The sequence below is a fragment of the Cryptomeria japonica genome, chromosome 7 (genome assembly GCF_030272615.1).
Source record: "Cryptomeria japonica chromosome 7, Sugi_1.0, whole genome shotgun sequence".
NCBI classification, from domain to species: domain Eukaryota; kingdom Viridiplantae; phylum Streptophyta; class Pinopsida; order Cupressales; family Cupressaceae; genus Cryptomeria; species Cryptomeria japonica.
The window spans coordinates 742,606,803-742,629,885 of record NC_081411.1 but is presented as its reverse complement, the minus strand read 5'-3'; the positions used below and the strand labels follow the sequence as shown (position 1 = coordinate 742,629,885).

The 23,083-nt window shown below is 39.3% G+C and overlaps 1 protein-coding gene across 2 annotated transcripts in view; it reads right to left on the bottom strand.

The window, feature by feature from the left end:
• The window catches only part of LOC131071924 (DNA ligase 4), a 174,321-nt gene that overhangs the window by 66,833 nt on the left and 84,405 nt on the right, over positions 1-23,083 (bottom strand). For both annotated transcript variants that reach the window (XM_059207764.1, XM_059207763.1), the window contains exons 8-9: positions 14,553-14,601; positions 14,347-14,434 (exon numbers count right to left, since the gene is read on the bottom strand). In XM_059207764.1, coding sequence (XP_059063747.1) covers positions 14,347-14,434; positions 14,553-14,601 — 137 coding nt within the window. The remainder of the gene's footprint in view (positions 1-14,346; positions 14,435-14,552; positions 14,602-23,083) is intronic.

The following is a 23,083-nucleotide window of genomic DNA, read 5'->3' as shown; positions in this document are numbered from 1 at the left end:
AGCATAAAAGAGACAATAGAATGACAAGAACAAACTGTATTCTCATCAATATAAAAATGATCAACTGGATTAACCAATACAATGAATAGAGGCCTGCTTATATAGGCAAGGCCATATGGATGTATGAGCACACAAATATGACAAGTGGCTCAATGAGAAACAAGGGTAGGTAGGAAATAGGTGTGGGTAGGTAGGAGAAATAATATAATATTCCACATGAGGTGGATCACCCACCGAAGGTGGAATTATCACTCCACAATAAGTGGATATGATAGTGTAATAACAAGATCAACACCATAAGAGGTGGAATTTCTCCTACACACACTATCCCAATGAGGCACAAACACCCAAGTGTCTCATATCCAAACTACTATGTAATGCATTATCCTAAGTAAACTTAAGTAAGTGTAATAATATCCATGATGAATAATTATTTACACCAACACCCCCCCTTAAGTGCAACTTAGGGGAATGCACTTAAGTCTACAATGCAACTAAGCAAGATGGGTCCCGGCTACAAGGCCATGATAGGTACCCATGTACAACATGCAAATGCAAGCAAACCAATGCAATGCAATCTCTCACAAACGGAGAAAAGGAGAAAACCCAGTGGGAAAAAACTCCCCCCCAAAAGAGAGATGAATGTACAAAAGAATCTCAAGGAAGAAGGACAAAACCTCAAAGAGGAAAAAGTCCCCCCCATAAGATAGGAAGGAGAAGTCAGCTGACCCCCCCTAATGACACATCCCGCACCCCCAAGAGAGCTCGCAACTGCTGGAACTTACTCTCGGTGAAAGGTTTGGTGAATATGTCAGCAACCTGCTCTGCTGTAGAACAATACTGCAAATCAATGACCTGCTCCTGGATGAGCTCTCGGATATAGTGCATATGAATCTCGATGTGTTTGGTCCGCTGGTGCTGGACCGGGTTCTTCGAGATGGCAATGGCACTCTGATTGTCGCAATATAGGACTGTCGGCCGTGGAGTAGTAAACCCAAACTCTGTGAGAATCTGCTGGAGCCAAATGGTCTCAGTCGCTGCGTTAACAGCGCCTCGATACTCAGCCTCAGTCGAAGAGAGAGCAATAGCATGTTGCTTCTTGCTCTGCCAACAAATGGGGCCCGAACCAAGGTGAAAACTGTAACCAGAAGTAGACTTACGATCAACTAGATCGCCAGCCCAATCGGAGTCTGTGTAACCAACCAAGCGAAGTCCTGTGCCTGCTGCATAGTGAATCCCATAGTGATGTGTACCCTGGATGTAATGTAGAATGCGTTTGGCGGCTTTCCAATGAAGCTCATGTGGTTCCTGCATGAAGCGGGAAACCATGCCAACTGCAAATGAAATATCAGGGCGTGTATGAGTCAAGTAGATGAGACTACCCACAAGCTGACGATACAAAGTGGCATCAACTAGTGGAGAAGAACACTGAGCCTCAAGCTTGACTCCTGAAAGAAAGGGAGTCGGGGCAGGCTTACAATCAGCCATATGAAAGCGTGCAAGTAGATCAAGAGCATACTTGGGCTGCGATAGAGTAATCCCGGAAGATGACTGTGAAATCTCAATCCCGAGAAAGTAGTGCAAAAGACCCAAGTCAGTCATAGAAAATCTGTCATGCAAAGCAGATTTGACCCTGCTAATGATGGATGAAGTACTCCCTGTAATGATCAAGTCATCAACATAGAGCACAAGTATCAAGTGAGAGTCGTCCTGTCGCAAAATGTAGACATTCGGATCGGAATGACATCTGGTGAAACCTGCAGAGAGTAGAAAGGAATCCATCTTGGCATACCAAGCCCTGGGGGCCTGCTTAAGGCCATAGATAGATTTCCGTAATCTGCAAACCAAAGAAGTATCCTGGATGAAACCCTGTGGCTGCTCCATATAAATCTCCTCATCTAGATCACCATGAAGAAAGGCACTCTTCACATCCATCTGATGTACAGCCCAACCATGAGCTGCAGCTATAGCAAGTGTCAAACGAATGGAGTTCATCTTAGCTACGGGTGCAAAGGTCTCAGTATAGTCAACACCTGCAACCTGCGAGAAACCTTTGGCAACAAGCCGAGCCTTATACTTATCCACACTACCATCCGCTGCAAACTTGGTTCGATAGATCCACTTACATCGAACCATCTTTCTCCCCTTAGGGAGATGTACTAGATCCCATGTGTTGTTCCTCATCAAGGAACTATACTCTTCCTCCATAGCTTGGTCCCACTCAGGAACCCCTGATGCTTCCCTGAATGTCTGTGGATCGGAAGCGGTAGCAATAAATGCATGTGGATGATCCTGATGTTGTGATCGTGTTCTCCGTGTATCCAAAGGATCCCCAACAAGAGAACCCGCGGACTCAAGTGTCTGTCGAGCCCAACGAGGTCTAGGTGGAGGTGGAGAATGAGGCACCTCAACTACAAATGGACCCTGCGGAGGTGTAACCCTGCGAGTCGGAGTTGAGGGAGTCTCATCATCTGAATCACTAACATCTCCATCCACAATGGAGGAAGGTGGAGGAGGTAGAGAGGCTAAGCTAGGAGAGCTTTCCTCAAAGTGAACACTCCTCTCAATGAATACCTCATGTGTCTCTGGATCCATCAATCTGTATGCCTTAACACCCTCAGGATATCCAACAAATATGCAAGGCCGACTCTGTGGTTCCAATGCCTTGCGTTTCTGTGGAGGTATGCGAGCCCATGCTGGACACCCAAAGACTCTGAAATGTCTCACAATCGGTTTCCGACCAACCCAAGCTTCAAAAGGAGTAATACCTTGTAAAGCTTTGTGAGGAACCCGATTCTGGATGTGTGTGGCACAACTGATAGCCTCTGCCCAAAAGGCGGGATCAAGAGAACGTGCATGGATCATACAGCTAGCCATTTCTTTGAGAGTTCGATTCTTGCGTTTTGCAACCCCATTCTGCTGTGGAGTGTATGCAACAGAATGCTGAAGATCAATCCCCTCAAATGTACAAAAGTCCTCAAGTCTCTTGTTCACATATTCCCTGCCATTATCTGTACGAAGAATCTTGATCACTTTCCCTGATTGTTTTTCCACACGAGCCTTGAAGTCCTGAAATCTGTCAAATACTTCACTCTTATGAATGAGAAAGTAGACCCAAGTGAAGCGGGAGTAGTCATCAATGAAGGTAAGAACATAGCGGGCCTTACTAAATGAAGGTGCTGGAAATGGACCTGCTACATCACTGTGAACAAGTTGAAGAACTTCCAAAGCTCTCCAAGTTTTCTCTTTATCAAATTTCTCTTCGGGATGCTTGCCCATGGAACAACCTGAACATACACCCTCTGAAAAGCTGATTCGAGGAAGACCTGTGACCATGTCTTTAGTGCTGAGCTGCTGTAGATAGCGGTAGTTGAGGTGACCAAACCGCTCATGCCATAGCTTACTTTCTGAATTTGAATGAGTAAGCAAGGCCCTAGAAGGTGAACGTGGCACAAAGTGGGAAAATGAGTAAAGCCTTAAGTTGTCATTGACTTGTCCCACTGCTACCAAGGCATCATCATCAAGTTCTTTTACCACAACTGAATCTGGTGTAAACTCAACCTTTTTCCCATTCCCATAGTGAGTGATTTGGTAGATGGAGAGAAGGTTGGTAGACAAGTTAGGAACATAGAGAACATTCTCAAATGTTCCATCATCCATGTCAACTGAACCTTTCCCTTCAACCTCTACTTGTGTATCATCACCTATGTAAATGTGAGGTACCTTAGATGGCTCTAATGAAGAAAACTGCTCCTTTGTAGAACCCATGTGATAGGAGGCACCCGAGTCAAGTATCCATTGCTGTGAAGAACCTGTTTTAGCCACAAATGCTTGCCCTTTTCCTTTTGACTGTGAGGAGGAAGAAGATGAATCCTTCTTTGTGTAGGCGGATGGCAAATTGATGTTGTTTTTCTTAAGAAGATTGGTTAACTCATCAACTTGCTTTGCGTGGCATCGATGCTCATCATGACCATACTTTTTGCAATATGCACAAGTTGGTTTATCCTTCTTAGGTGTTGTCCCCTTCTTGGAAGAGGATTGTTGATTGCCTTGTGATGGAGAGGATGATTGTCCCTTTTCTTGTTGTGGTTGAGACTTAGATTGCTTCTTCTTCTTGTTGGAATTTTTGCCTTGACTTCCTTGATTTCCTTGATTTGCCACCAAAGCCTTGGACTTTGAGGACTTGAGAAGCCCCATGTTCAACAACTTGGATTGTTCTAATATCAACATTTCTGTGAAAGCTTCAAAAGAAGGCATAACATAAGAACTCCCCACTGTCAAACGATGAGTTTGGAAGCTTGATACAAATGCTGCATACTCTGGTGCAAGCTTGTCCAACAAGTTGAATATCAATTGAGCATCCTTTTTGTCTATTCCACAATCCTTTAGCTTTGCTCTTAGCTCATTTGCTTTGGTTACATAATCTTGGATTGTATCAAAATTCTTGGGATCTAAGTTGGTGAGCTCATTATCAATCTGGTAGCCTCTGATTTCATCAACTTGTCCATACAATTTCTGAAACATATCCCAAGCCTCTTTGATTGTTTTACACTTCTCAATGTGGAAAATGAGGTCATCTGATACATACTTGCGTAAGGTTCCAAGAGCCATGCAATTCTTAGTGAGCCATTCTAAGTGACCATTTGGATCAGCCTTAGGATCAGGTGGTGCTGTTATTGTTCCATCTATGTAGTGTGTGAGACCCTTTTCCATTAGTTTACTCCATACTTTAATTTTCCATGATGCATAATTATGTGGAGTTAATGGTGGAAACTTATTAGGACTCATTGCAACAAGAATGGAAAGAGCACAAAAGAGGCACAATCACACAAGACACCCCCCCAAATTCACTCAATCAAAGAACCCCCCCAAATGTGATGATTTTGGCACTTTATAAGTAGTGCGTATACAATGGGCCACTTGCAAAAAATGGCAAAGTGGACTTCTGATTTAAAATTTTACAACTGCCTCAACTGAAAATGCAAGAGATCTAACTAAGATCCAAGCAATTTACAAGTACCTAATAGGCCAAATAAGACCAATATCTGAAAGTACAATTTTCACTCAAAATCTCTGAAATCTGATCATAGATTCTGAAAGTAGACGAAAAAATAAGCACTTTCAAAAAAAACGGCACCTGAAAAGGAGGTCGTATGAGCTCAAACGAGGCCTTTGAAGTTGCAGAATTGAGGATTGGACAGGTACAGCTGAGAGAATCCGAAAATTCCGAAAAACCTGTGCATCAAAATCAGAAAATAACCACACCACTGCGAAAATCACGAAATTTTAGCCCATTTCAAAAAAAATTGCACCAAAAAAGGAGCAAAAATGAGCAAGATATGGCCTTTCAAAGTTGGACTGCAAAACTGAAAAGCCAAATGGAGAGGGGTTTAAAAATTTTCAAAAAATGTTGATGTGGCGCTGACGTCAGCAAAACACTGTGTTAAATTTGACGGCCGTATGACCGTCATGAAAACTTCGCCTCCCTGCTGACTGGACGTCCGTACTGTACGGACTGCTGACTGTGTGTCTGACTGTGCAGGCCGTACGGGATACGTGGCACTGTACAGATACTGAAGTGGATCTGTGACTGGGCAGACCGTACGATTGATGTGGCACGCTGATTCGGCGTACGGAATGTCGACGTGTCACTGTACAGGAAGGTTGGCGTGTCTGGCTGACGTGGCAGTCCGCGTGGCGGACGAGGTGGCAAAAGACAGTCGCAGGTGGAGCCGGCGGTTGAGGCAGTGCTCGGGCGCAGGAGGAGCTGCGAGCGCAAGGCGAGGGAGCTCGGAGGTGAGGCGCCGTCGATGGTGGAGGCGGGCGCCGAAGAACCGAGGAGGCGCAGCGCGACACCGGAGGAGCTGTGCACGGACGGCGGCAATAGAACGGTGAACGGGGGAGCCGCCGGGAGGAGGTGGCGGCTTTCGTTGGCGCGGTGCGGGGCGGTCAGACTGCGTGCACAGCAGGTACAGTCGCCGACAGACAGGTACAGTCGCCGACAGACAGGTACGTCCTGCGATCAATCCTGCAGTTACGTGTGTACGGGGGTCTGCGGACCCCCAAACCAATTTTGCCCCCTTTTTTTTTTGATTTCCTTTTTTTTGATCACTTTTTCGAATTTTTTAATAATTTTTTTTTGATTTTTTTTTTTTTTGATTTTCAAAACAATATTCAAAAAAAAAAAAAAAATTTTGAAAAAAAATATATAAAAATTCGAAAAATCCGTACGATATAGCCAAATTGGGGAAAAAAATTTTCCTCACCAAAATAGGTCGACTTTATAGTCAAAATTTATGGAAATGGCCTCCCGGATTCAACGGTGATGTCCAAATCGCTGTATGATGCCTCCAAAAAATGAAGATCCCCAAATCCGAAAATAGAAGCCTTCCACGATGTCTCCAAAAACTGATCAACGAAGCCCCAATAGCTCTGATACCATGTTGGATTTTGCCAAGATCAAGGGCACAATGAAAAGCATAAAAGAGACAATAGAATGACAAGAACAAACTGTATTCTCATCAATATAAAAATGATCAACTGGATTAACCAATACAATGAATAGAGGCCTGCTTATATAGGCAAGGCCATATGGATGTATGAGCACACAAATATGACAAGTGGCTCAATGAGAAACAAGGGTAGGTAGGAAATAGGTGTGGGTAGGTAGGAGAAATAATATAATATTCCACATGAGGTGGATCACCCACCGAAGGTGGAATTATCACTCCACAATAAGTGGATATGATAGTGTAATAACAAGATCAACACCATAAGAGGTGGAATTTCTCCTACACACACTATCCCAATGAGGCACAAACACCCAAGTGTCTCATATCCAAACTACTATGTAATGCATTATCCTAAGTAAACTTAAGTAAGTGTAATAATATCCATGATGAATAATTATTTACACCAACACAAAGTTCTGGGCAAGAAGAAAAGGCCAAGGAAGGAACTTCCTGTTGTGACCATTTCACACATCGCCCCATTTAAAATGGGGACCCCCCTCTTTTTGCTCGTTTTTGCTCGCCTTTCGCTTTGCTTTTTAGGGTTTTGGTAGTTCGTCAGTTGTCTGGATTTAGGGTCAAGCCTTAGGGTTTCCGTTACTGTCTTTTCAGGCCAGAGTCCAGTCAGTCTTGAGAGCTTTTTTTTAAGCTTCCTTTTGTAGGATGCAATTTTGAATGGAATGAGTTCGCCAGAATGGTCTATTTTCAATTGGAATTTTGAGTGCAGAGTCTTAATTTGTCTAAGTGTTAATGATAAAATTGCGAATTTTGTCCAATTGAGTAATTTTTGACCAAATTTTGAGTTTTTTGATATTTGATCCTGGGCATGAGGAATGATTTGTTTTTGCCTTGTGAAGTGATTAAACTCGTGAAATCATGATATTTTGGCCTGTAGGAGCAAAATCGCTCCTGTCCCTCAGTGAAGGACCGGAGCTCGTTTTCAAAAATCTTACTGTCCCTGCAGGGTCAAGATGAATTTCGAATTGGAAGTAATAAAGAAAGGCGTGATCTTTCCGTTGAATATAAATTGAAGAATTTCACGAACACAGAAATGCCTCAGGAAGCAAAATCGCTCCTGTCCCTCAGTGAAGGACCGGAGCTTAAAATCAAACATCACCTTGTCCTTGCAGGATTTTAACAACTTGACGATTTGGAGAGATCCAAGGGAGTGCATTTTGCCAGATGAATATAATTTGAAGGCACAAACATGAAGAAAAGTGGACCAAATATGCAAAATCGCTCCTGTCCCTCAGTCAAGGACCAGGGCGAAATCCATTGTAGCTCCTGTCCCTCTCCCAGGGACCAGAGCGAAATTCTTCATAAGGCATGTTTTAAACAAAGATCAAGCAAGTTTTATGTTTGAAGGCAAGAAAGAAGGTGAATTGAACTCGTTGAAGACAAATTGAAGATTACCAAACATCTACAAGGGACCCAAATGCCCAAGTTCGCTCCTGTCCCTCAGTCAGGGACCAGAGCGATTTTTACCTTAGACAAATTTCTTGCCAAGTAAGAGCAAATTCCAAGGCATGGATGAGTGAAACGGAGCACTACAAGACCATTGAAGATAATTTTTGAAGTTAGCAAAGTGAGATGAAGCCTACAAGAGCAAGATCGCTCTTGTCCCTCAGTCAGGGACCAGGGCGATATGATGGTTATATTGCCTTTCCTCCAAGTTCAAGACACTCCAAGACGAAGTACAAGGTGGTGAGGACGTTTTAAGGCATCTCAATGAAGAACGAAGTATCCAAAGTCGCCAATGTTGAAGAAATTACACCAAGACACCCAGTTCGCTCCTGTCCCTCAGTCAGGGACCAGAGCGAAATTTTCATAAAGGCCTAGATTTTGAAAGTTTAACAAGTATTAAGCAACCAAGAAGGATCAAAGGACTTCATTTTACACGATGAAAGTAATGGCAAGTTGTTAAAAGCAAGCATGAGCCCAGGACATTGAAGTTCGCTCCTGTCCCTCAGTCAGGGACCAGAGCGATATTTACCATATTGGCCAAATCTCTCAAAAATCACGTTAAGTCAAGCTTGTGCGAGGTGGTAAAAGGTCTAAGGTGTCTTAAGAAGATGATATACAAAGGTTTCAAACGTCAAATGACTATCAATTGAGCCAAGGAAGCTATATCACTCCTGTCCTTCAGGCAAGGACCAGGGCGATTCTCACAAGATCCTTCATTTTCCTTCAAAAGCATGTCAAAACGAGGTCGCACAAGATCAATATCGTCGTTTGGAAGGCAATGAACAAGAAGTTAAAGGTTAAGTACGAAGAATGTTGACTAGAACATGGAGATCGCTCCTGTCCCTCACCAAGGGACCAGGGCGATATTTGCTAAAACACTTGTTATCCTTCGAAGATCATGTCAAAACAAAGTTGCAAAGGGTTTAAAACGTCGTTTGAAAGGTAATGAACGAGGAGTTAAAATCAAGAACGAAGAATTTCAAGTAAGAACGCATGGTTCGCTCCTGTCCCTCATCAAGGGACCAGGGCGATATCACATCTAAAGGACATTCATTTTCAAAGTCAAGTCACTCAAGTTCGAAATCCCTTGCAAAAACGCCAGTTTCAACGTAGGGATGGAGATTTTAAACGTCCAAAGCACGAGAACCAAGACCAAGTTGATATTTCGCTCCTGTCCCTCAGTCAGGGACCAGGGCGATGAGGTTTGTATTTTTCATCTTCAAATTTTGGCGCCAAAACATTTTTTTTTTTGAATTTATTTTAAATGCTAAATTCGATAAATTTAAAAATTCAATTAAATTAGCATTTAAAATTTGCGCTAAATGTTAATTAATTATTTTTGCCTTGTAAAAAAATCGAATTTGTTAAAAAACGATGGCAATTAATTAATTAATTAATTATTAATTAATAAAAAATCAAATGGAGCGCTTGGATTGAAAGGTCGGCCTTTGTTATTTATTTAAAATCATCTTAAATTGCCTAATTTTATACAAGTCGGCCTCAAGGTAATTGTGGTATGAGCGCCTATAAAGGGAGGTGAAAGATTGCATTTTTACATCATCGTTTAATCATCTTTACATGCGATTGGAGGAAGACAAGGGAGAGGTGCGAATTGTATTCAAGGTGGTGCGAATTTTATTTCAAGCAAGGAGGTGCTAAGTATTATCCAAGGAGGTGCGAACTTGAAGTTTGAATTAAGGCGAACTTGCCAAAGACCACATCAAAGACATCTCCAAGGGTGGCGAAATTAATAAGAAAGACGTTCACTTGAAGATCACGTGGAAAAGACTATCTAACGTTAATTTTTCCTAGGCGAATTCCTCTATTTTGCATTCTAGAGTTAGCTCTCTAGTGAGGTATGGCGATATGGTTTTATTGTTTTAATTTTGAGCGTTAATCGTCATAGCCTAGATTTTGAATTTTGAAGTTTTGAATTCCCCTAGCTCAATCGTTTTTTAGGAAATGATAACTCAAAGACTTATCATGATGTTTCCTAAAAAATTAATCTAGTTATGCATTGCAAAATCTAGTTTCTCATTATGAAATGTTGTGTAGGTATGGCGACCCCGAAGGCGGGAGCATCCACCAGTCCTCCAGCTCTCATCAAGGAAGGTCTTAGCGCAGGAAAAGATCATGGATGGAGGACCTCACAGTTTGCTTCAGTGGTCAACCTTACTCCATATGAAGAGTGTTTTCTTTGAGGACATCAGTACTAGATGTAGTCAAGTTGAGGAGGTGATCAATCCGATCCAGGACAGAGTATTTGAGGTACTTCGTACCATTCTTGGCAAAAGGATCGAGGTCGAGACAGATGTGGATATGCAGGAATTAGAGGATAGAATCAAGGTCATCTTTTGCAAGGACACTAATATCACAGACGAGCAATATAATCAGATGTTTGCCACCATGCTCCTGATTGAAAGAACAAAGGAACTTGAATCTACTTGGGACGCAGCTCTTCTAGATGCATTCGATCAGGTCATCCACTTGGAAGAAAGTATGAAGAATCTTCCCGAGATTCCAATTGCTGAGATTGAAGGAATCGTATCAAGATTCATTGCATATGCTAAAAAGGAGCATTGGAAAGGGAATAAGATTCTAGATGAGAGGTTGTTATAGATGACATGGCACCTTAATTGCCATTGGTCTATGTCTCCTAGATTTTCGTGCCAAATTTATAATTGGCTATGCATTTAATGTTGTGCAATAAAAGGAGGCTATTTGTAACAAACCCTAATTAGGGTTTAGGTGTCATGATCTTGACCGTTTATCTGCTTTCAATCTGGACCATTCATTGTAATTGAGGATGCTATTTATACCCTCATTTTCATTTCATTTGTAATAGAGATAGTTAAGAGATTAGAGAGAGAGTTTGATGTATTAGAGAGATTAGAGTTTAGAAGCAATTTATTTTTGTAGCAAGATTGAGTTTGAGGAAAGGAATTCAAGCAATTGTTGTACATGATGACTTTGAAATCAATGAAATATTGAAGTTATGGTGTTTTGTTGCAACTTTCTTGGTTATCTTCATGGTTGTTCAATTCATTTGAATCATGCTCAATCAAAGTAGTGTGTTAATTTGAAGGACATAGTGTGAGACTTGATCTTTGGTAGGATTCATAATCCAAACCACTAGCTTCTTGCTGATTGTAGGAACGCCTTGCATGGTCGACTGGAGATATTTGAATCACTTAACCTTCAATCATTATTGTATCTTGGATATGTACCTTCGTGGTAGTGTCTTTGATCTTTGATGCGTTGAAAATCATTTGTTACCTTAGAAGATCGCATCAATTTCAATTGAGTTGTTATTTTATGGCGAAATTGAAGTTGGTAGAATCTTGCCAAGTCTTGTCCACATGAAGTCATTCTTAGGGTTAGAATAGATTAGATCTCTTGTAAACCCTATCCTTTTGTTATTTTTTGAAACCTTCTTTAGTTTAGTAAGACTTTCGGAGTGTAAGGCCCCTTAAGGACACAACAAATCACATCATACCGCTGGAGCTTATCCACACGTAGAGACCCTACTAACCAGAACATTGGAGTCATCCTAACTGATCCTTCATGCGAATCTTCAGCAGTTAGCGACTTTATTCAAGAGAGGATAAGATGTCTTTAGGTATTTTATTCTGTGTATGATGGTGTACAAAATACACGTCAACACTTCCTCCGGACAAGGCAACACTTCACACTTCATGATTCTTCTCTCCTTGATCAACTGGGGCTGCACTGGTCCATGGAACATATCTCTGATCGGTTCTTACTGATATACCAAGTGTGTCATAAAATGACAACAGCAATTATTTGTACAATTTGAAGCAATTAACAATAAAGTTAGAAACTACCTAAATTTTACGCAAAACGAGTCAAAATTCTAACTTTCACTAGCATTTTGACCAAAAGTCACAATAATTATAACAAACATGAAAACCGAAATTGTGACTTTAACTGAAAATTTAATTGTACAAATTCTTGCATGTCACTCTACTTCTATACATATCTTGCAATTTCTGCAACTTGTGACCTCTCTCTTTTAGCTTTCTGTCCAACAATTTACTATGCCAAGTATGTGCTTCCACATATTACAAACCATAATTTGTCTCCATTACTTTTTCGTAGACATCAATACCCGAATTCAAAGTTCTAAATCCATTTTGTTAATACCCTGCATCATTACTTCATTGTATGAGACAATGCCTCTCTGAGGTATTTTAGTCAAAGAATTCACATGCAACGCCTTTGCTTTTAATGAGCATCCATGTACTAACTCTGATTTTTTATTATTGTGACGGTGAGATGACAACTTTGAAAACATTCTTAAAAACAGTTAATTGGCCTTGTCTAAGTTTTTTGCATTGTGCAGCTGCAAGCTTCTTTGGAGATGTTTAAATAGAATCATAAGGTGGTCAATTCTTAGAGTGGTCAAGCATGGAGTTTGAAAGTTAGAAAATTCAAGCACTGAAGGCACAATAGGTTCAAAAGTTAGAAATTTTCATAATTCAAACATTATAAGTTGTATGACCCTCAAGCTCTCAAAATTTGAAATTTCAAAATTTCAAATACAAACAATGTAAAAAAATTATGGATAATAAATATATAACAACATTATAATTGTTTACATATGATCATATGTCAAAAAACAACCAAATTGCATCTACATCTTCCTTTTCCCACTCCTAGTGTAACTTAATTTTTCAGGCCGTGAACTAGAATATAAGTCCACATCAAAATGTTGATAGATTGTTTCCTCAAAAATGTCTTCATTATCCTCCATTGCCTCAACTTTGTTGCTTTTGCAACACCTCTCTCCAATTCATCATGATCCTCATCAAAAAGTAACACAACACGATCTTCTTCAACAAACAAATCATCAAAAGGATCAATATAATCTAAGTCAATGGCACCACAAGGACACAATGCCTTTCTAGTTTGAAGGCAAAGGTTGACATGAACAAAGACAAGGACATTGAGGCACTCTTGGGTCAATCTATTTCTCTTCTTTATGTGAATGCTCTCAGATAGGCTTCAATTATGTTCACACCAAAAAATACTATAGGGCTAAGGCAAAACACAAATAGCTAGCCTTCAAGATTTGGTGTGCCAACACCATAATTCTCCCACCACAAATCTACAGAGAAAACAATTATAAATATATAAAATTAAGTAAAAAATAGAACTTGTTCAATCTTTCAAGTTTTTAATTTCTACTTTTAGTTTTAAGCTAAAGGTTAAAGGATTTTTTTTTGACCTAGCTATTGATTTTATCTCCTTTGAATTGCTTGAGCTTAAAAAAAAATTCTCCCCTCAACACCCATGTAGACCTCCAACTCATCAAGCTTGTAGGTCATTTAATACAAAATTGGTTATTGAGACTAGAATTATATGAATTTTTTAAATTCTGTTCATATCGCAAAGTTAAATGACTTGCAAGTTTGAATTTTGACAGTTATGATTCTGAAAATTCAAACATGCAAGCCATCTAAATCAAATTTTGTTCATATTGCAAGTTTAAACAACCTATATATAGGCTTGAATTTCCACAGGTATAATTGTTAAAATTCAAGCTCACATGTTGTTTAAATAAGATTTTAATTATATCACAAGTTTAAACAACTTGTAGACTTGAACTATAACTATGAAAATTCCAAATTTTCAGACTCCAGCATAGGAAAGAATCAAGGATATTAAATTGTGAAAAATAAATTCACAACCTATAGGTCGTTCAAAGTCGCAAACAAAATTATAAAATTTCTAATTTCAAGTGAAAAAAACTATGAACAGAGTCACCAAGCGCATGCCATAAATTTTTTAAAAATGTATTGATGAAAACCTATAGATTTGCATCGCAAATCACATTGCATCCCAGAACACATTTCCATACTTCGAATTTCTTAATATGGCAATTACAATATGTAATTTATGCTGAGTATTCAAGTCACCTACATCAATGAGCACAACTCATACGAGTAACAATGAAATTCAGCACCCTCCAAAATCCACAGATAAGTCACAGCACTCACTTCTGATGGATACTCTACCAATATTTGGCATTAAAGCTATTCTACATAGAACTAAACCAAATTTTACTAGCATATTCTATTAACATGAGTTGTTCTGTATTCTTGATCAGACCTATGGACAAAAAAGATATACACCAAATGACAGAACACTTTTAAGGTTCTTTGACTGTGACAGTGTAAAGATTTTGCTCATGCTGACAAGCCAACAATGGAACGTTCAAACAGACCACTTAAAGAAAATGTTAAAAGAAGAAGTCTCACATTGTAACTCTATACAAGGGAAGAGAAGATCCAATGCATTTAACGTCATATTGCTTGCTAATCTGAGATGAAACAAGGTCACATAAGCAAACCTCTCAGTTGAAGAGATTCAGACCAACATTTGTCGTATCTCACCCTTACAATTCTTGGAAATCTGAAAGTCCATCCTGCTTTGAATGTCTGCACAAGATAAAATTGTTCTTAATAAAAGGGCCAAAGTTCCCCCCTATAAAATCTGAAAAAATCACTGAGCAACTATTATTGAAGAATAAGCAGTGTTCATTATGCAAAATCTTACAGAAGTTGGATATACTCTCTTCTCTGAAGATACTTGAACCACAACTGACCTGAATTAGCCAAGTCCAAATCAATATGCAGGTTAATTCTTCCCAACATAATACAAAAAAACCATATAAATTTTAGATAAATACTCAGGCCTGAATTTAAACAGAATAACATGCAAATCCTGAAACATGTTATTTTTTTTTTTTAGATCAGATTGATAGCAAGATCTCTTTATACATTCGCTTCACACTTTGAGGCTATTAAAACGATTCACTCTAGATTCCAGTGTATGCAGTCCAAACTGCTATACGTTATCTGAACTGCCAATGGATGGAATATAATATTCAGTCTGATATATATATTATGTGCGATCTGCAGATGGAAGAATGCAATCTGCTGATGGAGTGAACGCGCTCTGCTGAAGGATATTGATCTGCTGTGATAGAATAGCCAATCTGCTGATGACAACTTCCACTTAGGAAGCTATCGATCTGAGATGTGAAGATACTTCGATCTGTAATTGTGAATATTCGATCTGCTTAAGTGTTTACCCAATATGCTATATGTTCATTTGTTTTACTGTCAATGAACTTCAACTATTCGGACTCCTTTTCGATGAAGGGGAGAACGCATTGCATATATATCTGCCATTAGGAGATGATCTCCAAGAGTCGGCTGTCTTCAGAGAGATACGACTATACATAATGTGTCGCACACTTCCAATAATGAGTTGGCAGACAAAACAAACATTAATAATAATTGTCTAATCGGTTATACACATATCAATTTATAATAACATTAATTTGCTTATTAATTATGCATAAGAAATCGGCTAAGGTATAAAATGGCTAAATACAAATAATCGAAACACCAAATATGTAAGGCCGATAGGCCATTCACATATTTGGTCTGAGTTAGTCAGCCTGTAGGATTACTACCGACACTATATCATCAACACTCCCTCTTAGCTAGGGAGGAATCCTTCTAGATGTCTACAAGTCACATCACCTCATCGTGATGACTAACACAATGACTACACTCATGTGTATGAAAGAAGCTTATCATCTCATCGTGATAGCATATCACCTCATCGTGATGTTTGACCACAATGGCTACTCCCTTACGTGGAAAGGAAAGATATCACCTCACCATGATATAAACCATCATGGCTTCTCCCATGGATGGTGTAAGAATAGATATCACCTCACCGTGATATCAACCATTATTGTGAAATCATCACCTCACAATGATGGTAAAATGCACAAGTGTTCATCATTGTGAGATCGTCACCTCACAATGATATTCACCATGGCTCATCCTAGAGGGTGAACACACAAATCCAAGAAAATCATCACGAACTCTCTCACGTGATGTTGTCATGGTGTCACACACATGACATCCACCATAACTCATCCCAGAGGTTGGATCCACCATGGCTCATCCTAAAGGATGGAAATAAGGGCTTTCACCTCAAATCTCTCTCAAAGAGAAATGCATTAACAAGAGCTTAAACTTTAAACTTCTCTCTCAAAGAGAAAATGCATTAGTATGAAATGGAAATAGATCAATGATGCTGAGACTCAATCTCAGCTAGGGAATCATTCTCTTCCATACCAAGCTTATCTCGAAAGTACACAAACTTTAACCTAGAGAGAGGCTTGGTGAGAAAGCATGTTGTCTGCTTATCAGTACTAAAGTATCTCAACTAAATAGCATTCCTTTCCACCATGTCTCTAACATAGTGATACTTGATGTCTACATGCTTTGTTCTGTCATCAAACATGGGATTGACAGAGAGCTTTACACAACTTTGATTATCACAATGGATAATTGTAGGCTCTAAGGATTGCCCAAACAATCCTGCAAGAAGCTTCCAAAGCCACACTACTTCTCGTGCTCCCACACATGCTGCAATAAACTCGGCCTCTGTAGAGCTTAGTGCCACTGAAGACTATTTTCTGCTGCACCAAGAAATCATAGCAGAACCCAAACTAAAACAACAACCAGAGGTGCTCTTTTGATCACTGACACACCCTGCCCAATCGGAACTAGTGTATCTATGCAGCTTCAAGTCCACATCAAAAGAATATCTCAGGAGTAATTCAGGAGACTGGGCATTTGGGGAAGAAATCCCTCAAGTGTGGCATTTCTCTTGCCTGTGAAAAACCAAGTTTGGGAAGTTTCTCAAAATTTCAAATTGGCATATGACAAGTATTCAATCCTTTCCCAGCTCTGGATAAGTTGTATATTGTTCCAACTGGATTTGGCATAGCAGATGTAGCCCATCTAGGAAGTAGTCGCAGAATGTAGTCACAGCATATGTGTGAAGTAGGGCATTCAACATTGTGTAGTAACCATTTTTGGAGTGCATGGCACACAGTGAGCAACAACAGACACAAAGTTTGATGACTACAGGAAACTTGAAATGGGGCGAATTTACAAAAAATGACAGTCATGGAGGAAAATATTGATGGTGTATATATTCAGCTATGCGACTCAACTATTTAGCTGGAACATTCTCCTTTGGCAACGCAGACTATGAAGTCCATAGATGGCACACTCGCCAAGTTTTTGAGCTGCGAGTTTTTCTGACTTTAACTCGCAGCAAAAACAAAATCTCGCCGTATAAAAACTCGCCGAGTTTCTTAAAAGAAACTCGGCTAGACTAAAAAAAGAGGCCCAAACATGTCAAAACATTATCAATTTTTGTTTTTTCAAGTCAGTTTCATTCGCTTCATCAGAATATACACATGAAATATAACATTTAAGTATAAGTGGCATTTCAATATGTCTTTTTCCTTTCTTATACTTTATAACACCCGACGCCTTTATAAAATAATAAAAGTACTTTTGGCGATGCCCCTTGACCCAAACTTGGGGGCACTGCCCCCAAACCCCCGTCAAAAAATATAGGGGGAAACTGCGCTGATGGAAGTAGGGAAAATTTAACCTTCGAGTCTGATTAGGCTCCATATAACAACATAATTAGCATTAAAGAAATCTTGGTATTATACATTTTAGAGTTGAAAGTTTGAAACTATCAGTATGAATGATGAAATTTCAAATATTGTGCGTTTGTAGATCTCCACCAAGATCTAGACCTATCCCTCTACCCCTCTTTTTCTCACCCTCGGAACTGGGAAGATCTCCACTAGGAAGAGGAAGAGGAATAGTAAATAGTTTTAGCTAGAGCTGGGAAGAGGAAGTTGTAATTGTAATTTGTAATGATGTATTTACTTTTGGTTTTACAAAAACTATTTACTATTTTGCTTCCAGCCATCAGCATTCCTCATGAGGATGCGATTTTGTAGACACTTTGCATTTAAATATATCTAGAATCAGCTTGTTTCTTTTGTGTTATCATTTATTGATTCATTGGATGCATCTTCTCATTAAATTTTGCAAAAAAAAATGCATTTTTTATTAAAATTAAGCGTGTTTTTACGTTGCCGAGTTTTTGCCAAGTTTTTTTCTCAGGGGCTTGGCGAGTCGAGCCGAGTCACGAGTAGTTCAACTATGCTATGAACAATTGAAATCAGTTTGGCAACACAGACTATTTTGGCAATGACTTTATCACATTGGGCTGCGAACACTCAACTGGAAGTCGCATGTCATTAATGTGATTGGTTATGCTAAATTTCACGGGCTGAATATTGTCATTACTTAGAGGTCGATTTGGAGGTGTGTTCCCATCATTTACCAGCCATACAGGAAGTGGTAACTTCAGGTTAAAATGCAGCCTTGTTGAAGTCACGAGGTTTGTATGTTATGTTGGCAGTATTGGTCCTTGCCATCGACTTGCATTATTGCCACCCTGTTGCTGTTATTGCTTCACAAGGTTTTGCTGTAGGTCATCAGTGACGCCCAGCAGTGATGTTGGTAACAGTGACGCCCAGCAGTGAAGATGGCGGCAGATATTTTCAGGTTCTGTGTTGAACTTTGTATTTGAAGTATAGACTATATATATTGGAGCTGTGTTGTGGAATATACTGAGTTAAATTAAAATTAGTGGACTGTAATTTTCTGAGAATTGAAGTAATTAAATTAAATCTAAAATTGGACTTGATTGCAATTGTCTTTGAATGTAAATTGTATGACAATGTTGCTGAACATATTATATACTTAAGTGGATGAATGCTTGCAAACAAAGAACAAAATGCACCAGGTATCAACACAACCATTAACATTACACTTAATGGTAAAAAAGCAGAACATGGGAGTTTGCATGGCAACTGTTTGACAGAATTATTCTGAGTTGTAGTGGATAAAATTAAGAACAACAGGGGAAAATCTTACACTGGTATCAGAGATTGGGTGCCAACTGTTTGACAAAATTCCTCTTAAGGAAGATTGAAAAATTTAGGTGCAACGAGGGCAGGCCATTACACTCTCAATGTGAGGGAGAGATCACACCTCTTCATCATGCATGCCCTTTGGCAAGAGACACACCCTTTCAACATTAGCACCTTTTGAAAGAGTACAACTTTTCATTATTTATATCCTTTGGAAGGGACATAACCTTTCATAATCAGATCCGCACTTCTTATTTAAAGCAGATGTGCACTTCATTTCCAAATTATCCCCCTCTCAAATGAGGTTCTCTTCTCCCTTTTATATCTCATTGTTGAGGGAGTCACAACTTTTCCTTCCATGTCTTTTGACCATTCATTAATTTAATTATATTCTCTTATATTTTAATTTAATTTTTTTTTTTTTTTATTCTTTTTAATTTTAATTTTATTATTATTATTAAATTATATTTCAAAGTACGGACATTACTCTACCTAAAACAGTAGTTGCAATTACATATTGCCAAAACCAATGGCTTGCTAATCTTCTACTTCAACTAAACAAATGCCTTTTGTTGAATTCTACCCCATATAAAAAACTTACCAATTACCATTAGGGAACATAAAGCATTGCAACAGTGGAATATGATCTGATAAGCTTTCTCAAATATTGAACTACCTCTAGAAAACTCCTTGCCTCAATCACAATGGAAGTCTTGGATCACTTCAAAATGGCTTCCACTTTTACTAAATTCCTAACAATAGCTGGATCGATGTTTGATGAATTTTGATCTCAGCTACTTCATAGACACAAAACAAATTTTAGTATAGATATGCATAATATCAAAATAAGATTACAAAATCCCAATAAACAAGATTTTGATGTCACAACATTTGAACATCTTGGTGCAATATTGCTTTACATATAAACATCAAGCTGATGTTTTTATGCAACCGAGGGTTTTTGTACTACAAATTGAGAGGACGATAAAATGTTATGAAGGCAAAGATGACCTGCACATAATATTACTTCTTCACTTCCAGTAATGATAATATCTAAAAAAATAAAACTATAGCATTGTCATATTCATCAAGCAAAGGAATGATGTGACAAAGTGTAATGTCCTCTTCCTAAATATCATCATTATATATATGATTAGCCTATTAAACTTGGTTCCCCTAGTGTTCTGACCTTTTCACACATCACCCCATTGAAAAAGGGGACCCTCCCTTTTTCCTGCTTTCTAGGGTTTTTGTTAGAGCCATGTGACCTTCCTGCATCGGTATTGCCAAGTTTGTCAGTTTTGAATGGTCTGAGTTTTGAAGTTGTAAGTCAGTTTGTGCAAACCAAGTTGGAACAGAGTCTAGACACCATCAAAGTGCCTAGAAAGGCCAAAGTGCCTAGAAAGGCCAAAGGACGAAGATTGCAATTCATTTGAGTGGATATGGACAACTTTCTATTTTTGGAAAGTTTGCCTTTTTGCTTTTTCCTTTTTTTAAGAAGTTTTGTTTTTGGCACTTTAAGCATGATCCCCAAAATGGCTATTTTTAGAAAAAATTTCCTATTTTTTAGGGATGTTTGCTTTTTCTATTTTTGAAAGGGGATCTAGGGTTTGCACTACCAACACTGAGATGCACTGAAAACAATCTTCAAATTCCTTCAAAATTCAAGTTTTGATCAAAAACGCCAATTTCCTATATTTTAGGGATCCTAAGGAATTCAATGGATGAAAGATGTACGAATTTCAAATTTCAAGCAAATCTGAGAAAAAATTGCACAAGTTATGAAGATTCGAAGTTTTGATCTCATGGTGCGTGGATCTCTTGAAATCCACCCTCCTTGGTTCCTGATTTTGGTGAAGTCCGCCCTTGATTGAGAATAAGGTGCACAAAGTTGGTGAAGTCCGCCTACTATGCATTGAATGGTGAAGAGAACAGAAATTTTATATGAGTTATTATTTGGTGTACTCTCTTGCTCGAACTTACAGATATAGAGGACTCACCTGTAGAGGAGAAGTGGGGAATAAGGAGAATCAGTTTGCTGTTTATGATTCCTACCCACAGCTGCACTTGGAGGAAAAATTTCACTTTAAGAGAGTCAACGATGCATTCTTGATGCACATTACCAAGACGCTCCAAGGTGGTCTTCATCAGAGGCTCTCTCAGGAGTCTAAAGATTTGGTCAATAGATTCGGGCATTGGTATATCCAATACCCTAGATTTACTTATCTGAGAATTCAAGGACTCTCCGGACTTCCTTACAAGTTACCCATGTATCCCACCAACAGAGTAGTGTTGCTTGAAGCTATCAAGCAGCTTGAAAGTTCTATGATTGTTCAGAGAGGGAAGCAAAAGCCAGGAGAGTCTTTTCCCCTTCATGTTGGAAATGGATCGGAGACATGTTCATCAGCACAAGCTGCCTCTAGTGTTGAAAAGGAGCTTTCTTGGTACCCATTCTTTCAGTATAAGGCCAGAAGGCATTTTGACGCTTTGCACCGGATGAAAAAGGTTGATGGAGAGATGTTCGAGCATAGACCTGATCTTGAAGACTATAGAGCTAATGCAGCTGATAGCTTTGAAATCAAAACGAGATTGTGGTCCAGACTTCCCCTGAATTTGATTAGAGTATCAGAAGTATTTCGAGTAGCAGAACAGCTTGAGGATGATCCTAAGTTTGAGCAGCCTCACTTTGATAAATTGGTAAATGAGCCTCTTGCCTTGGTTGATTGGTCAGATTCTGAGAGGTCTGATTTGAGCGACCTCATGAGACCAGTGATTAAGTATTCAAAACGGTGGGCAATGAAGAAGACAAAGGGTCTTAGATCAAAAGGTGTCGATCTTACATATGATCTCATGGGAACCAATGAATCAATGTCTTCAAGCCATGGTGTTTCGTCAAGTGTTGGGTCCAGGAAAAGGAAAGAACCCACTGAAAATTCTATAAGGGTTAAAGGAAAGAAAATAGTTGGAGATGCAAGTAGAAGGTATAAATCAGATGAAGGTCATTCGACCTTAAGTGTTGCATCCGTTGCACTAGTCAAGACTACAGCTAATGAACAAGAGATGAATACTGATATGGGAGATAATGAGGTAAGAGTTCCTTCTCCTTCAGTTGAAGAGATAATGGAACCAGCTCAAGAGCCAAATTCTGCCAAGACTGTAGAAGTTGAAGAACCTGAGCCTTCGAGAGAATTCCTTGATGGCATTGTCACTGCGCCCAAGGAAACTGAAGATAAATTTGATGAGAGTGGCATGGAGCAATCAACCATTCCAGATTGGTTGAGAGAAAGAATATAGGCTAACACTCTTGAGGAAGCTCATTCAGAAGAGAACACAGCAGCATTCCTGGCTATGGTGAATAAACCAATTGAGATAAGACCGCCCAAACCAGCTAAGAAGTTCTCTTTAATTCAAAGAGATAGTGCAGAATTCAGATCAGTACAGATAGCTGTACCCAAAGAAGGTAAAACTCAGGATAATATTGTCCCAAAAGATTATGAGTTCACCACTGTGAACCTTGCAAAGAGTACCAAACTCCAGGAAGTTCAGGAGTTTGATGATACTTGCAATACATTGAAGGAAAGGTTGAACAAAGACGTAGAGAAAAGGAAAGGTTGGAAGAAGAGAACGAGTAGTGGAAAAAGTATGTGATACACTTGACGAAGTCACTCAATCGGGAAATACCAGATGCTCCTCTTGCACCTCTTCCACAGGAATTCATAAGGGACTATGATGATATGAAGGCTACCTTTAGAGAAGCCAAGGAATGGACTTCTAAGGACTTAGAGCGTGCAGATACACTTGTTGAAAATCTGGTATCAGCATATGAGTCTACCTCTTCTTTGTTGGTTAGAATTCAGGATTTGTCTGAGAATTGGGAAGAAGTCGAAGAAATTCAGAATATGGTTCTCCCACAGTTGAAGATCATCCGAGGGCTTTCTCAGTAGGAGTTAGTGGATGGAGGAGTCATTCAAGTAGGAAGTAGATATGACCTTAGCACTTGGTATTTTACTTTGATAACCAGGGTTGAAACCTTGAAGAAATTTGAAGCCAAGTGTTTGAAAGTCAAGAAAATTGTTAAGGATATTCAAGATAAGGTATTTCAAGTGGCAGCAGAAATCTGGCAGGGAAAGCTGGTGTGAGAAAAACATTTGTGCGCCGAAAATCTGAGAGCTAGAATCCAATCAAACTTTTTTAAGGTTTCAGGAACGATTCTCAAAGGAGATTTCTTTAGAATTTCAAGTTTTCTCCTCAT